This window comes from Lepidochelys olivacea, assembly GCF_965140295.1.
Source record: "Lepidochelys olivacea isolate rLepOli2 genome assembly, chromosome: 4".
Taxonomy (NCBI): domain Eukaryota; kingdom Metazoa; phylum Chordata; order Testudines; family Cheloniidae; genus Lepidochelys; species Lepidochelys olivacea.
Genome location: NC_140414.1, coordinates 25,595,179 through 25,612,307, shown reverse-complemented (window position 1 = coordinate 25,612,307; position 17,129 = coordinate 25,595,179). Strand labels below are relative to the sequence as shown.

Here is a 17,129-nt window from a genome sequence, read left to right as displayed (position 1 = left end):
CAATGAATATGGACATTGCAAACATCTCCTTTCCATCTCCTCACTGTCTGCCAGCCTCTGTGCTGTTGAGGAGGATGAAAAACTTGGGGAAGGAGAATATCAAGCTGGAGCAGAGGGAAACAATCCCATAGTTGGGACGCTCCTTCCAGATGATGTCACGGAATCCTTGCACACTGAGGATACCTCTCCAGGGGAGAGGAGAGGACCCCTTTTATTAGGAAGAGACGGGTAACAGCAATGGGGGATATGGTAACTAGAAATACAGGGTCTGTAACGACTGGGAGAACCACATGGTGAAATGCCTGCTAGGGGCAAATGTTGCGGACCTCTTGAGACATGTAGACAGACTTACGCACAGTGATGTGGTTGTGGTTCATGTAGGTACCAATGATAGAGGGAAAATTAGGGAAAGATCCTGGAGGCCAAATTTAGGTGGCTAGGTAAGAGATTGAAGTCCAGGACCCCTAAGGTAGCATGAAATGAAATGCTACTGAAATGCTTCCAGTTCCACATGCAGGGCCAGTTAGACAGACAGAGCTGTAGGGTCTCAGTGAATAGATGAGATGATGATTTACAGAGGAAGGATTTAGGTTTATCAGGAACTGGGGACCTTTTGGGAAAGGAGAAGCCTATACAAGAAGGATGCGTTCCACCTAAACCAAAATGGAACCAGATTGCTGGAATGTAAAATTGAAAAGAGGCTCAAATTACGTGTATATGCCAAATTAAAACAAAAAAGCAGTAGGAGGACCAAAACAATGCCACCATGGCTAAATAACAAGTAAAAGAGGTGGTTAGAGACAAAAAGACATCTTGTAAAAACTGGAAGTCAAATACTACTGAGGAAAATAGAAAGGAACATAAACTCTAAAGGAGTAACAGTCTCAAGTTGCAATGGGGGGAGGTTTAGGTTGGATATTAGGAAAAACTTTTTCACTAGGAGGGTGGTGAAACACTGGAATGCGTTACCTAGGGAGGTGGTGGAATCTCCTTCCTTAGATATTTTTAAGGTCAGGCTTGACAAAGCCCTGGCTGGGATGATTTAGTTGGGGATCGGTCCTGTTTTGAGCAGGGGGTTGGACTAGATGACCTTGAGGTCCCTTCCAACCCTGATATTCTAGGATTCTAGCAAGTCAAGTGTAAAAGTATAATTTGGCAGGGCCAAAAAGAATCTGAAGAGCAACAGCAAAAGACAAAAAATAAATAGCAATTTTTTTTTAAGTACATCAGAAGCAGGAAGCCTGCCAAATAATCAGTGGGCCACTGGATAACTGAGGTGCTAAAGAAGCACTCAATGAAGACAAGGCTGTTGCAGAGAAGCTAACTGAATTCTCTGCATTGGGCTTCACTGCAGTCGATGTGAAGGAGATTCCCACACCTGAGCCATTCCTTTTAGATGACAAATCTGAGGAACTGTCCCAGATTGAGGTGTCAAGAGAGGTAGTTTTTGGAACAAACCAATTAATTAAACAGCACAAGTCACCAGGACCACATGGTATTTATCCAAGTGTTCTGAACGAACTTGGATATGGAACTGCAGAACTACTACTTGTGGTATGTAACCTATCGCTTAAATCAGATGGGCTGTGGATAGCTAATGTAACACCAATTTTTTTAAAAGGGCTCCAGTGGCAATGCTGGCAATTACAGGCTGGTGAGTCTAATTTCAGCAAATTAGTTGAAACTACAGCAAACAACAACTATCAGACAAACAGATGAAGACGATATGTTGGGGGTAGAGTCAAAATGGCTTTTTTAAAGGGAAATCATGCCTCACCAATCTATGAAAATTCTTTGAGGGGGCCAATAAACATGTGGATAAGGGTGATCCAGTGGATATATATTTGAACTTTCACAAAGCCTTTGACAAGGTCCCTCACCAAAAGCTCTTAAGCAAATAGGCAATGATGGGATAAGATGGAAGGTCCTCTTATGGACCAGTAACTGGTTAAAAGGCAGGAGACAAAGCGTGAGAATAAATGGTTTCACAATGGAGAGAGATAACTAGTGGGGTTTCCTGAGGGTCCATACGGGACAAATGCTTTCAATATATTTGTGAATGATCTGAAAAAAGGGGTAAACAGCGAGATGGCAAAGTTTGCAGACAATACAAGACTACTCAAGATAGTTAAGTCCAAAGCTGACTGTGAAGAGTTACAAAAGCAATCTCACAAAACTGGGTGACTGGGTATCAAAATGGCAGATGAAATTCTATATTGATAAAGGCAAAGTAATGCACATTGGAAAACATAATTCCAACTTTACATACAAAATGATGGAGTCTAAATTATCTGTCACCACTCAAGAAAGATCATGGAATCATTGTGACTAGGTCTCTGTAAACATCTCCTCAATGTGCAGTGGCAGTCAAAAACGTGAACAGAATGTTAGGAGCCATTAGGAAACGGATAGATAATAAGCCAGAAAACATCATAATGCCACTATACAAATCCATGGTACACCCACACCTTGAATATGGTGTGTTTTTAGTGTTCATAATTGGATCATGTATACTTGAATTCAGAGAAGATTCCCCCACCATCTTCCAGCTAAGCACCTTGACAATCAACAACTACCTAAATTTTCATTAGAATAGAGAAATTAAATGACCTTATATCTGAGCTGAACACAATACTACAAGTTAATGAACTAAGCACCTAGCATGAGTTATCCTTAACAAGTTTATGAAGTTAAACTTGAAACATTCCGTTTCAAAACCCAACTGCGTATTTTAATGTAATGCAGCTTATGTGGTTTGCAGCTTTTTGCAAGCTGCTGTATTACAGTGCTGCTATAATTAAGGTCACGTCAGCCTTTCCACTATAAGCCCTATTTTTCAGGAGTTTGTAATTTGGTTGTCAAATGGGTTTTGAGTTAAAACTTTGAACACCAGATCCTATGAGTAGAAACATTTAAAAAAAACAAAACAACACATTCAACCCTTTAAGTTACATGAACAACACTAAAGTTTGTCAGCTTAACTCAAAATAAGATAGATTTAAAAATAAGATGTGGCTTTTTGTCTTCTTAAAGTTCCTTTGTGATGCAAAAAGAAAATTATATTCAGCACAGTTTACTTTGCACTAAGATCTAATGCCTTTTTGTAATTTGAAAAAAACAAACAAAGAAAAGCAGAGATTTATTGACCTGTATATGTAGTAACGGGGATGGACTAAGGACAGCTGGGACCTTGAGTAAACAACATTTCAAATCCCCCCCCCCCAAAACAGGCCTTGCAAATAGACACTTCTTTCCAGCCAGGACAGTACTATAGTTTTAGCTCTTGGCCAGCATCAAGGACCTGTTCCGTCGTGCTAAATGCCCTCATTATTGAGATACCCTTTCCTCCCCATAACCTCTTCCTCTAGAGGCGGAACATCATCATTTTCCAGCAGCCCTTTCCCTCAGATCACTCTGGGTCAGGTGTGAAGATGTGATGATCTGATCTGGGGAGGAGAGAGGACACTGCCCTCCTTTTCTCATGCTTTCTTCTTTCCAGGCAGTTCCTTCCTAAGCGGAGATCAGCCTCCCACCTGTCAGCTGTGTGCTGTTCCGTGGGAAAGAGTCAGACAGCCTCCTATGAGGTGCTGACCTAAGCCATTGCTATCTGCTTCTAAAGGATGGATAACAGATTCTACCTGAGCTTCCTAGGGGGATCAGTAACTTCACCTACGCACTTCCCCTGAACGACCTCAAAATGCTGCGCCTGCATTTAGGTTCATGTACCCATTTCAAGTGCACTCCAAAAATATTACCACCATATTTGGAAGGTGTAAACCATCTGCCTAGCAAAGAGAGATTTTAAAAGTGGTTGACAGTGGTAGTGTACTACATAACCTACTTGCATGTGATTACGTTCACCTCTTCAATAGAGTAAGCAAGTAAAAGACACAAATCCAGCACTCACTCTCTCCAACCCCTAAACTCCTGTCATACATTTTAAGGGTCTAACCCGGGGTGGCCAACCTGTGGCTCCGGAGTCGCATGCGGCTCTTCATAGGTTAATATGCGGCTCCTTGCATAGGCCCTGACTCCGGGGCTGGAGCTATAGATTTTAACTGTGGGGTGCTCACTGCTCAACCCTTACTCTGCCCCAGGTCCTGCCCCCACTCCACCCCTTCCCCTGAGCCTGCCATGCCCTTGCTTCCCCACCCCCGGCCCACCAGAGCCTCCTGGGCATCACATAACAGCTGATCACGGTGAGTGGGAGGTGTAGGGAGGGAGCAGGAGGCATTGATTGGTGGGGCTGCCAGCTGGCAGGAGGTGCTGCAGGTTGGAGTAGGGGGAGCTGACAGGCTGGGGGGAGGGGGGCTGCTGACGTATTACTGAGGCTCTTTGGCAATGTACATTGATAAATTCTGGCTCCTTCTCAGGCTCAGGTTGGCCACCCCGGTCTAACCTATTTTAACAAGAGGCAAGATACAGTATGATATAGCAAGAAACGTGGAGAGAAAAAGAGGAACGGAGGAAATGAAAAGAGGTAGACATAGTTCATATTTTATGAAATGTTTGCTTCATACAAAATAAGTCAGAGAAGAGTGTGTAACATTCAACAGACTTCTTGTGCAAGTTATAAACACAGATGAAGTGTGCCTCTAAAAACCCTTCACACTCCAACTTGATAAAAAATATTCCTCACAGAAAACCAGTGAAGAGTAGGTTTTATTGAGAATTCATATTTAAAACAAGATTTTAGTCCAGTCATTCGTGAATAACGGACACACACAAAAAACAGAACAGTTTAAAAAAAATGAAAAGCCATATTTTTGAAGACTTGTCTCTCAAAATAGCTTCTCTAAAAATTCTGCAACACCCAAAAGCAAAGCTCTCCTTTGGCCAAGGCCTACATGTGATAAATCAATGCATAATGACGTTTATTTCACAATTCTTTTTAAGGAGAATGTAAAATGTACATGTCACAAGTCAGGTCTTTGCTGGAAACTGGCTTACAACCTGTTCTATCAAATAGCTATTGCGAATTCATAATGATGGTAAATGAGTCATTAAGTATTGTCTACACCCTCTCAAAGTAAATTTGCCATTCAACTGCACTGACTAGGAAGCCACAGCATCTGTTATCCCTAACTGCACTTTCACCCTTTCCTTACAGGAATCTAGTAGTTTCATACACTGGAATCATCTCAAAAGCTTTCAGGGCATGGACCTACAAGATTTTCTTCAGAATCGCTAAACTGTCTGAATGGGAATGATAAATTCTTGCTCATCAGTTGGACTGTCTGTCTTTGGTTTTGCTGTTGTGCAAGATTAACATGCACAAAGCAGAGAGCTCTTAAAGGGTGGGACAATTTATTATTTTCTTTACAGGGAGTGGCCTGCTCTTTGGTTTCATAAACTGCATATGTTCAAATACTGATGGTTAAATTAATTCATATATTAGTCAGATTAGTGTAGTCTGGCTTTAAAAGTTTTCAAGTAATATTGCCAGGGATAGTGACATTTCAAAATTAAGGAAGTGAGCGTGTTTAAAGAAAAAAAAAAAAAGCCCTTTGTTTCAACATGACAAACCCTGAAAAAATAATGTAACTATATGGCACAGCTCAGAAAGTACTGATGCTTTTTATTTTATTTACTATATTTTTTGCACTTTTCAAGATAGAAATAAGAGATGATACAGTCTCCTTAAATTAAGATCCTTAAATCACAAAAGCCTTCACTTACTACCTTAGCGTATGCATTTCTAGTGGGACAGAGTCTAATTCCAGGTACACAGTGGTTATCTCCAGGTATCTATCTTCACCCACTTTCATTCTATTGCTTTAAAAATGTAGCATTTATCAAAGATGGTAACTTGATAGGACGAGCAGGGCATTTCAAGCTTCCCCACCCCATCCCTAACATGCTTCACCACTGACAGGCAAGAACCACCTCCGATAGTAAGATGGTAGTTTGATCTCTACGGCTTTCAATCCTAAATCTCCACTGAGATGGCCAAAAGAGGTGCCGATAAGCAATTTTTGTGATTTAAGCCACACTTCAGAATAGTGCCTAACCATCTTGTCTAAATGGGGATGCGTTCCTGAAATAGTGCCTTAGACATGCCCACTAGAGCCTGGACTGAAACAGCCATTTCACATAGGCAGTCTTACAGCAGGCAGACCACAATGACTTTTCAACACTACAGACCCTCACATTCTGATTCAAACCAGTAACCTAGCAGTGAAATCTTTGTGTCTATCTAGCTCTGAATGTCAAATAAATATAGCTATTCTGTCTTGTGCATTAGGTGATTTTACAAGCCATTCAGCAAAGCATGCTGCCTATTCAAGGTCAGAATTTGTCCCTTAGTATTACTATGTGTCCCTTACTTACACAACTAAACCCATGAAAACACGAGCAAGTTTTTAAAACAAAATATTGCAGCCACACCCATGGGGTTTTACATGCAGATGATTTGATGAATGTCTACAGAGCTGATAAAAGAAAATGTTTTTCATATAAATGCTCAGTTAGACCATGGGTCTCACTGCCACTCAATACCATTGAGCCAACCTCTTAGCAAGATTCAAAAAAGGATAACAAGATCATTCAAAGTTATTAATACACAACCAACGAAGAAGGTTGGAAGAGATATAATCCCTTCTGCTTCAGGGCATAAACCAACTTCTCATTATTGGGAGTTAGGAAGAAGCTTTCTCTGGAGGAGAATTGTCCATAATTGTCTACTACAGGGCTTTCTGCAATTTCATTTGAAGCATTTGTTGTGGGCTAATCTCAAACAGGATACCAGCTTAAATGGGCAACTGGTCTGATCCAGTGTAGCAGTAGCTCTGTCCCTACCTCCGCACTGGCAGCAGCCATTCTAATGCTTTGTCATTTACTTAAAAACTGAAGAAAAGCAAAATCTCACCTCCTCCAAGAGGTGCTATGGAGATATTAACTTAATCAAACGGAAGAAGCCTCTGCATAAAGTAACCCCCTCACCAACAAAATGTAGAAAACCTCATTCACCTTCTACGTTCATGGCTTCCCTCAGAGCCTGCAATTTCTTCTGTCTCTCTCTGATTCGGTCAAAGGCACAGGATATTGCTGCAGAGGTGGATGACTCTGGCACGGGGCGCACCTGCTCCAGTTTTTGAGGGCCAAAGACATCCAGTGCTATGCTTCCATCAGAATACCTTGATTCCTTGTTCCTAGCGGTAGTTGAAGTCCGTACTGTAACTGTCTCATAGTGATTGTTGTGTCTGTGAGACTCTGCAGAATGGTCTGTCTCAGTTGCTTTGTTAGTTGTACACAGCAAGTCTGTGGAGGAAGCCCAAACCTTCTGTTTGGGAGCACTGTCTGCTCCAACGTTACTTTTTCCCCCCAAGTCATCCGTTCTACACCGATAAGGACCGCAAGCATCTTCACGTCCAGAGTAGTAATCTGAGGATATGCTTTGGAAAAAGTCTTCCTCGCCTTGTGCTCCTCTGATGGACAGGAATCCCATAGATTTACTGAGCCCTTTGTTCAGCATGGCCTGTTGAGAGAATTGAGCCTTGTGTACTTCTGATGCATCACCCATTAAACTTTGTCCTGGAATGAGAAGAATCCATCATGTATGTACTGTCAGTTCAGGCACTGGAGTGCAACAAAAGTTATTGACTTTGTAAGGTATACACTATTTTAAAATGCAGCTTTTGGTTTATCATGCAAATGCTGGAAAAAACACTTTAAAGGATTCCTCACTGAATAACCCAAAACAATGCTTATGTTATCAGATACTTTCCAACATTCATTTTCTTTGTTTCTGAAATATGCAAGGGTGAATTCCTGGCTTAGTGGAGTTGGGTAACTAATAACATTTGAAAACATACAGAGTGAAATAAATATTTTAACAGTTTTCTCCCATCACCAAATGGTCTTTTGAAAATAATCTGAAGCACTCCTGAAAATATTAGAGCTATAGTTTACATAATTCCCCAACATGCTCTAAAGGCATCATCCACATTTTTATTGCTTTATGACAAGTCTAGGTTTGTTCTACTGATTACCTGGATACACTACAGTATTGGCTGCAGTAGGAGATGACTATGTAACTTGGAATTTAAAAAATCCTGGATCTTACAGTAATTACTCTTTTTGGATGATAGACTCTTGAGTTAACTTTCTGAACTTAAGATAGGCACTCTGACAGAGTTTTCAATAACAGAGTAATTGTATGAGCTTTTCTACTTTACATTAAGGTAGCATTTCAGGCAAGTAGGCTATTTTGAAATTACTTACAAATAATACTATCAAAGGAGATATTTCTTCTACAAATGTACGTGGAAGAATGCTAAACTTTACTTAACCTCAATATCACCCCACTAGCCATGAAAACTGTCAGTGTAAGTAGAGGTTTTAGTCATGAAACTTTCTGAAAACTATTGGCCCAATTTCACAAACAGCTACTACTAGGAGAAGTACCTACAACCATAAGTAACCACACCAAAATCCTTGGTACTACTCACCAATGCAAGCATTTTGTTAAATAACACAAGGCCTGATCCTACAAACTACATATTTATGTATTTAAGGCCATGGCTACACTAGAGAGTTTACAGTGGTGCACCTGCAGAAGCTTTTCCCACCGACACAGTGCTGTCCACATCAGTGCTTATGATTTATTCACCCCCGTGAGGGACATAAGTTATACCGACTTAAGCTGTAGTGTAGACAAAGTCTAAGGATGAAATGACACTTGCTTAAAACTACTGTGTAAAGATTTAAAAATTACTAATATTCAAGAGGTAAAACTACTAGTTACTAATATTCAAGAGGATCAGACGATATCCAACTACTGTTACTCCTCTGTTCTATACACCTTGATACAGAAACATTTGAAAACTTTCAGTACAAAATTATGGAAATTTGAACAAAAAAAACCTACCATGTATTCCTAACATAGAGTAGTTTAGTCAAATGTATATTACAACTCCAGAAATATACTGCTAAAAACTACAAGGATGTTGTCTACCTGAGGTGTACACACGTTATATATGTCAATTTTCACCCCATGACAGCATCCCTGCTGGGAAAAAACGGATTGAAAACAGTCTCTGGCATGTAGCCAAGTCAATCCTTCTGCCAACTCAGCTAGAGTTATAGTAGTGCACGTTGTCTCTCAGAGCGAACTTTTAATATCCCAGATGAGATATTAGCCTATATTTCTTCCCTCTGAGTTAGCCTTGAAGTCCTCTTCACAAAAGAAAACAATCCTAGAGCTCAAAGTAATTTGCTGCACTGAACCTTCTATTGTGAAAGACAGTTCTGTAATCTGAACTGCTGCCCTTTGTTACAGAGTTGATCAACCCTCATCAAGAGCCACACTTGTCCATTAGGCTCCTGCTGAGCTTCCAGTGAGTCTATTACTTTTTATTGTATTTTATCGAGTGCTCTAAAAGTTTCTACAAACACTTTGAAAGCTCACTGATTTGCACCCCTAAGCTTGGACTGTCTACTCTTCTCTCGTTACCATGTTGGCCTGAATAAGACCTGGCATGATAAAATAAGCATTTCTTATCCTTGCAAAGTCATAACGTTTTAGTGTTCTGAGCTTCAGAAGAGATTAAATGTCTTCAAGGAAGCACAGAAGCTGCTGTGTGTTCCAACTCATTCAAAATACTAAAACGCAAGGCTTTGTCAAAGGGATAAAAACATTCCAAAACTGATTGTTACACAACCAAGTCAACATTCCAAAATTAGGGTTAAAGCCCTAAGCCTTAATTAAAAAAATAAAATAACCCATGGCTGGCCACCATCTTACATGGGGCATCTGTTGATGATTGGTGCCACTGATTATCCAGAAGGCCCCTGCCTAGCTCAAATGTTCAATGGCTGGCTGTCAGCCAGTTTGTACATAAACGGCCTTCAAATGGCCACAGGCCACAATGCCACCACAAGTGAGTCTGCTGCTGCCAATGGCCCCGTCTCCCCACCCCGCATTGTCTGTAAATGTGATTTAGGAAAGGGTGTAAATACTGCAGCAGATGCAAACTTGGGTGGGTGCACTTTGGCAACAAGTCAACTCATAAACTTTAGAAATGTATTTCAGTATTTTCACTATTTATTTAAGATTCTTGGGGGTGGGGGGAGGAGGAAACACACATCAAAGTGAAATCACCAACTTTACCATCCCCACCCCAAAAGTTTCAATTCTAAAAGTCAGATTTTTATCTGGAAAAATTGCTTTTGCATTACTTCACCTTATTGTTTTACTTTCCAAATCAGACTGCCTAAACTGAAATTAAATGCATGCAGTAAATCTAGCGAAAGAATGATGATGTTAAAGGAAAATGAGGAATGCCCCCACCCCACCCACCAAAAAAAAGATGGCTATGACTCCCATGTAACACTTTTATTATATTTCAGGACAACTTATGAACCATGTAGGCCCAATTCAAGAAAGTATCCCTGTTCGAGAATGCAATTAAGCTTGCACATGTTTAAGTGCTTTCCTGAACTGGGGCCATAATAGCAAACACTGAGTCCAAGCATATTATAACCACCAATTAGGTTCCCATATAGCAGCAAGCATGTCTATTGTACATTGACGGAGAGTGCCATAAGGGACTGTGACCTGTACAAATATAGGAATGAGAAAGCTTGAGTGGGAGGAGACGGGCATCAATCTCAAGCTTTTATTGTCTATTGTAGGGAGTAGGTGGTACAATACTCCCTACAGTAGACTCCCTGGCAAGCCCTACTAGATGCTCTGTTAAAACCAAAGGCTCAGCAATGAGGAGACTAACTCCTGACCTCAGCATATGGGAATGTTTCCCATTCCTTAACTCCCATGCCCACTTGATCTTTCCTCGAAAGGAGGAGTGAGTGCCCTAACCAATATCTCATCATCAGGGACTGGGAGAATGCTCATGGCTGCAGCATTGCCACTCATTTGGTAATTATATGGACAGGAGAGGAGATGAGCTATCTTGATAGAAAGCAGTGCATGAAGTGGATGCCTGATAGACGCCCATTTCCACACTGCTATTCCATTCTGCTGATTGGGATGCTTAGAACACCATTTTTAAACGATTCACACATTGACTTTTGCTGCCCATGTTTGCCTTTAACATATGACCAGAGGGAAATAAATCAGTGCTGGCCTTAGCATTTAGACATTAATCTACAAAACAGTTTCACTCCAATCTCCTGTGATTACATCACAAAGCACAGGATGGGGCTGAGGATTTTTGGGAAGGGTTGTGTAAATGTTTGTTTGCATCCTCCTAAATCTTCAGTCTGCCACCAGGCCACCCTGTTGCAAGAGGAATGGAGAACCACCAGCTTACATTGAGGCCTGTATTGTAACACTGAAGCGGGGGGAAAAAAAAGCGAAGGAACAGTTCTTCATCTAAACTGGGATTTTTTTGCACTTTTGTTGAATTTTAAGTATTCCCCCCCCCCTTTCCTGCATTTCACTGTGGATCACAGAATAAACCGCAATATTATTGTAACACAAGTGCTCAAAATATCACCTTTCCCCACAAGCTCACAGCTGTAGAAACATAATAAAGTTAAAAAAAGCACTGCTCTTGCTTATTTGCCTCCCTAGATGTCTTTATTCCTTTTTATTTCCTCCTGTTCTGCAACTCATTCTACATTATTTTTCTCCCTGCTATTCTTTTCTTCCCAATTCATACTCTGCTCTCCACCCCCTTGCTCTCCCCTATATTATATTTTCTCTTCGTCCTTAGTCTCATCTTTTGTTCCTCATCCCATCATTCTCACCTGGTCTCCTCACACTGTATGTTTAAGGTCTTCCCCACCACATACACACGCTAATTCCAAATGAGCACTGACTGAACTAGTATGTAATTCTTTTCAAGCAGCTGTTTAATAGTCATCACTACAGCGATGTAGTTATTAACCCCATTTTACAGATGGGAAAATTAGGTGACTTGGCCAAAGCCACAGAAGGATTCCAAACCAAGATGAGAATGCACTTGCTTAGGTCTGGAGACAATGCTGACCCTTACACATGACAGTCACTTTTCTTATCCCTTATAGAAATGCTATTTTGAAACTACTTATATCAAGACTCTTTAGAGGGCCATAGCAGATCTGTCTCATGCAGTTTCATAGCCACAGATCCATTTCTCCAGCTAATCAATTGGTAGGCTGTCTATTATAGCACAGAGGCTAGTATTGCCATAAAATAAAACATCTTTTCCCTCCATTCAGTTTAAGTCAGCACTATGGATTTGGTTTAACATGGTCTTTATCCTGGTGATTTGATCACTCTAGCTGTAGGAGAAAGTTTATTTATTTATTGTACACTCTTGGCTTTTAACTGTGTGCACCATCACCACTTTAAAATACTGGAAAGATTATGAGGGAAAGCCACATATGAGGATTAAATACCCAACACAGAGAAGAAAGGGAATTTGGCTGGATAAGACCAGGATTGTGTGCTTTTGTGCCTCTGAAGTAGAGTGAAAGATGACATGCTTACTGTGAACTTCTTAGCCTAAATCTAAATTATTAACAGGAAATGGAAGATGGATGGTCTGGTGGTTACATTTGTGGACTGGGACTCTGGAAACCTAGTTTCAGTTTCCTGATCTGCCACTGACATTTTGTGTGACCTTGGGTAAGTCATTTAGTTGCTCTCTGTTTCAGTTTCCCATTCATAAAATGGAAGGATAGTACTCCCCTACCTCACAGTGGCATTGCAGGGACAACACATGAATAACTGTGAGGCATTCAGGTACTACATTGTTGACCATATAAGTATGTTGATCATATAAGTACGTATGATAGACCGCTCAGCCTTTCCCTCAAATTACCCTTGGAAGACTTAGATGTCAGGGATGGGGGGAAGGAGCAGCAGCTTATAGCCTCCCTTATCACCTTTAGCAAAGAGGTTAGTGCACTCACCTGGGAGGTGGGAGACCAAGGTTCAATTTCCCTCTGCCTGATGCAAAGAAGGGATTTGAACTTAGGTCTCCCACATGCTAGGTGAATACCCTAACCTCTAGGATACACAAGCATTCGCTTTCCCTGTCCCAATGACTATTAGGTCATTATGAATGACAATGAATAGTCATTGAGCTAGGAAAAAAGAGTGAGATTGACTCTGCAACTCCCCTGCAACGATATCCACATTTGCAAATTTCTGTGGTACAATTACTACCGAAAGGCCAAATTCTGCCATCTTTACTCACACTAAGTAGAACAATGCTCTCCAAGCAGTCTCACTGATTTCCCTCCAAGCATGAGTGCCAGACTCTGGCCCTAAACAAACTTCATACATTAGTCTGCCTTCAGCGGTGCATTAACTGTGCAGTACAGGCAATTGATCAGATGTTATGTAACTGTGGATGCTGTCAACGCAGTTTATCTGACAGTTCTAGAATGCAGGCTATATTTATTCTCATTGAGTGAATTTAGTTCAAGCCTTTTAAAACACTTTACCCTATCTTTTTTTTTTCTGGCCAACATAAAATATATTTTCCTATTCAGGCATATGATTACATCTTTTGTCTATACATAGCTATCAGTGTGGCACTGGAAGCTCTGTAAAGAGGAAGTGATTACACTAAAGTTTAAAAAGATCTCCCAGACCAGCTATCATTGCAGGATGCAAACAGAAAAATCCTTGTCACAAAACAAGCAGCTAGTCACTCAAATGAGAGGGGGAAGCTCTTAGAAGAAGCTGAATGTACAATCTCTTAGGGGCAGACTGGGAGCCAGAAAGGAGATAATGAGTCAGATGTGGCCTGGGGGTTGCTTGCTGGAAACATCCCCCCTCCCTGCACCCTTTTTTGTTGTTGTTGAGAAATCCCAAGTAACAGATTAAAGTTACTGCATTCATTGTAAAAAGAAAAGGAGTACTAGTGGCACCTTAGAGACTAACCAATTTATTTGAGCATGAGCTTTCATGAGCTTCAGCTCACTTCATCGGATGCATTCCGATGAATGCGTCCGATGAAGTGAGCTGTAGCTCACGAAAGCTTATGCTCAAATAAATTGGTTAGTCTCTGAGATGCCACTAGTACTCCTTTTCTTTTTGTGAATACAGACTAACGCAGCTGCTACTCTGAAACCTGCATTCCTTGTAGAGAACATGAGCTGGGAGAAATTACCCTTTGAAGAGCTGAGAGTAAAAAGTGGCAAGAATGCAAACCTTTTAGCCCTGCTCATGTTTTGCACTAGAACAGATGTTATAAAGGAAGCAAAGAACTCCAGGATTTTGTGTAGCTGAGACATTTATTCTTCTAACACTTCACCAAGCAGCATTTTGGTGCTTAACCTCACTAGCCCTCTCAGTATCCCTTCTAGAATTTAATTGGATAATTGTTCTTTTCTCTGAGATATGAGAGAGATACCTGCTCTTCTCGGACTAATGCCTAAATGGTCACATCGCTTCCCTCTTGATATCCAAGGATACCAAAAGTTGACGAAGGTCACACAGCTGGTCAGTTCCAGCACCAAGTCATTTTACATATCTGCCACTATTTCTTCCCTTGCCTTTTGTCTGCCTTCTCTATTTAGGTTCTGAAATCTTCAGGGAAGGCACCATCTCTTACTATGTGTTTGCCTAACAGTACCTGAATCTGAGCTGGGAACTCAAAGCACTACCGTGACACAAATAAGAAAAAATGGCCTGGATTTCAAATCCTTTACTGGTTTGCTATTTGTTTTGCAAGACTCATGAAGATATTCTCCACCTACACATTTCTGGTTTTTTAATGCTGAAAAAAAGATGACAGTGCCAGAGAATAACTTTCTGAATAAACTACTCAGCCATATTTACTGTTATCTAAAAAACAATAAACTTGGGTTTAGCAGGAAACAGTTTAGAATGAATTATGCCAGTTCAAATATGTGGAGGACACTAAGTAATTTGATTTCTTTGCAGACTGATTGCTGCCTTTTCTTCTCCTCAATAAAAGAACTAAAACAGGTTATTAAAAAAAATCTCCTTGCTTCCCGAACAAACAGGCACAGCTATACATTACAAACTTTTGCTGACAGTTTTTGCTGAGTGGCTAAATGAAAGAAAAAAAATAATCAGGAGACCACTAATTAAGCAGTACAGTTTTCATATAGAAATGTCATCTCATTTGTTCCTTTGATGTTATAAACACTTTAATGATCACCTTTCGGATGCATCTGCTATTTTTACAGCTTGTAATTATAGCATGCAATTCAATGGAGAGTGTCGACACCTAAGATTTCATCCAGGTCTGCTGAATCATTTCCTGCTCTACTGTAATACATTCAGGCACACACAAAGATAAGGCTGCTCACTTTGACAAGTCCCTTAGAAATGATTGCTCACTTTATACAGTGGCCATATATTCTCTTAGGGTAGTCAAGGGTTGAGAGTTTGCTGGATAACCCACCCCCAGTTAAAAGAAAAGGAGTACTCTTGGCACCTTAGAGACTAACAGATTTATTTGAGCATAAGCTTTTGTGAGCTACAGCTCACTGATCTTAGCATCCTAAACACAACAATGGTAAGTCGGAGAAATTTGTGGATGGGAAGAAAGAGAAAAGAAACAAGCAGAGGAAGCATCTTTAAAGAGAAAAAGACAATCCTCCAAGAGACACTTTCCCTCCTCCCTCTTGCTCTTACAGCCCAGTGATAAGAGTTTCAACATGGCAGATAAATAGATGAGGACCATGGCCAAGATTTCCCTAACAATTAGAGCTCAACAAATAGGACCTGATTTAAATAAGTGAGTGGATGGGCTCCTGAGTGTGCCTGAAACCCCAGTAACTTTAAAAGGGCTCTGCACAGATGGTTCATAGATTAGTTTAGATGGGACACAAAATCAGGTTGCATTTTTGGTTTCTTGGTGGCTGAACAGACAGCCAAGAAATAGGTCCATGGCATGAATACTCATGGTTTTGGGTATAAAACTCACTATCTGCAAATATTTCCCAATATTTACTTGAAGTTTATTTCTCCCACTTTCCCTGCCAAGAAATTCATTCACTAGGATATTAATATTAATGGACAGGGAATCTAAAAGAGTAGCAAAGACAAACCGGGTAAAGTGAATTCAATTTTTTATTGGAGTGAATATTCACATTTTAAAAAAAATAGCAATAGTTTTTTGTTTTGTTTTTAAAGGAGTAACAACGTAGAAAAAGAAAATGCTAAAAACATTCTATGCATTTTAGGAGTGCAAAAATATTTGATTTATACAACTGAAGTGGGAAATATTTTGAGATATTTGCCCAGCAGTAGTTATTATGTCATGGCAACTGGGATTTGAACTGAGGAAAGTAGCTTATGAACTGATCAAAAGGCCAATGGTTTTCAAAGATTTTGCAGAAAGATCTGGAAATTACATGACAAATGTCAACCTAAGCATATTTCTCAATTCAGCACATCAATCTACTAATTCATGAATTCTGTCTTTGGAAACAGAAATTAGTTATTTGTGCATAACAACACTTCAGCATTCTCAAGCTGATAGTGTATATCTTGTGACACATCTATATATTATATTAGTTCCATGTGTGACAAATTTTCCTAATGACTTCCACACTGAACAATTCAGTCTCAAGTCCGCACAAATGATAAACTGTATAATATAAAAAGGAGATAGGACAACATTGTCCTTTATTTACTTTTCTAAAGCACATTTGTATATTGGCTTTCTACTCAAAGTTCCTCACTCCAGGACTATCATTAATGTAATTGGTACTAAATTCAAGTACTTGCTTTGCCAGAGGCTGGAAGCTCTACCCTTAAAGGAAGCTAAGCTACACTGATATTGACAGAATTAGTACCAATGATAGGAATTGTTGTATCGACCAGTCAAGGTACTAACAAGCTTCAACAGGACTTTATTTTCGAAGTGGAAACCTCTTTTCCAAGCTGCTGCTGCACCCTCTGTGGCACTCTCTCCCAGCCTCTCAACTCCTCCCCCCTCCTTCCTGTTTCCTGTCCTTTCAGACTCCCAACAGCCAGTGCTCCCAATTCTAATAATTACAAACAACATCTAACCACCACAAGGAACATAGCTATAAAAATAGAAATACCAAAGGTGTAAATTCTCTGGAGTCTCCTGCAGTCTGGTTGTCACTCAGTAAGTTATTGTATAATCATCTCGATTCGCTCCTTGCTAGTTTTTAAATGGTTAAATGCCAAATTGGAACCGAGAATTATTCTCATTCAGGGTTACTAT

General features: G+C 40.3%; 1 protein-coding gene across 10 annotated transcripts in view; it reads right to left on the bottom strand.

The window, feature by feature from the left end:
* The window catches only part of PTPN13 (protein tyrosine phosphatase non-receptor type 13), a 185,796-nt gene that overhangs the window by 84,846 nt on the left and 83,821 nt on the right, over positions 1-17,129 (bottom strand). For all 10 annotated transcript variants that reach the window (XM_084626909.1, XM_084626914.1, XM_084626915.1 and 7 more), the window contains exon 7: positions 6,970-7,533. In XM_084626909.1, the coding sequence (XP_084483035.1) occupies positions 6,970-7,533 (564 nt within the window). The remainder of the gene's footprint in view (positions 1-6,969; positions 7,534-17,129) is intronic.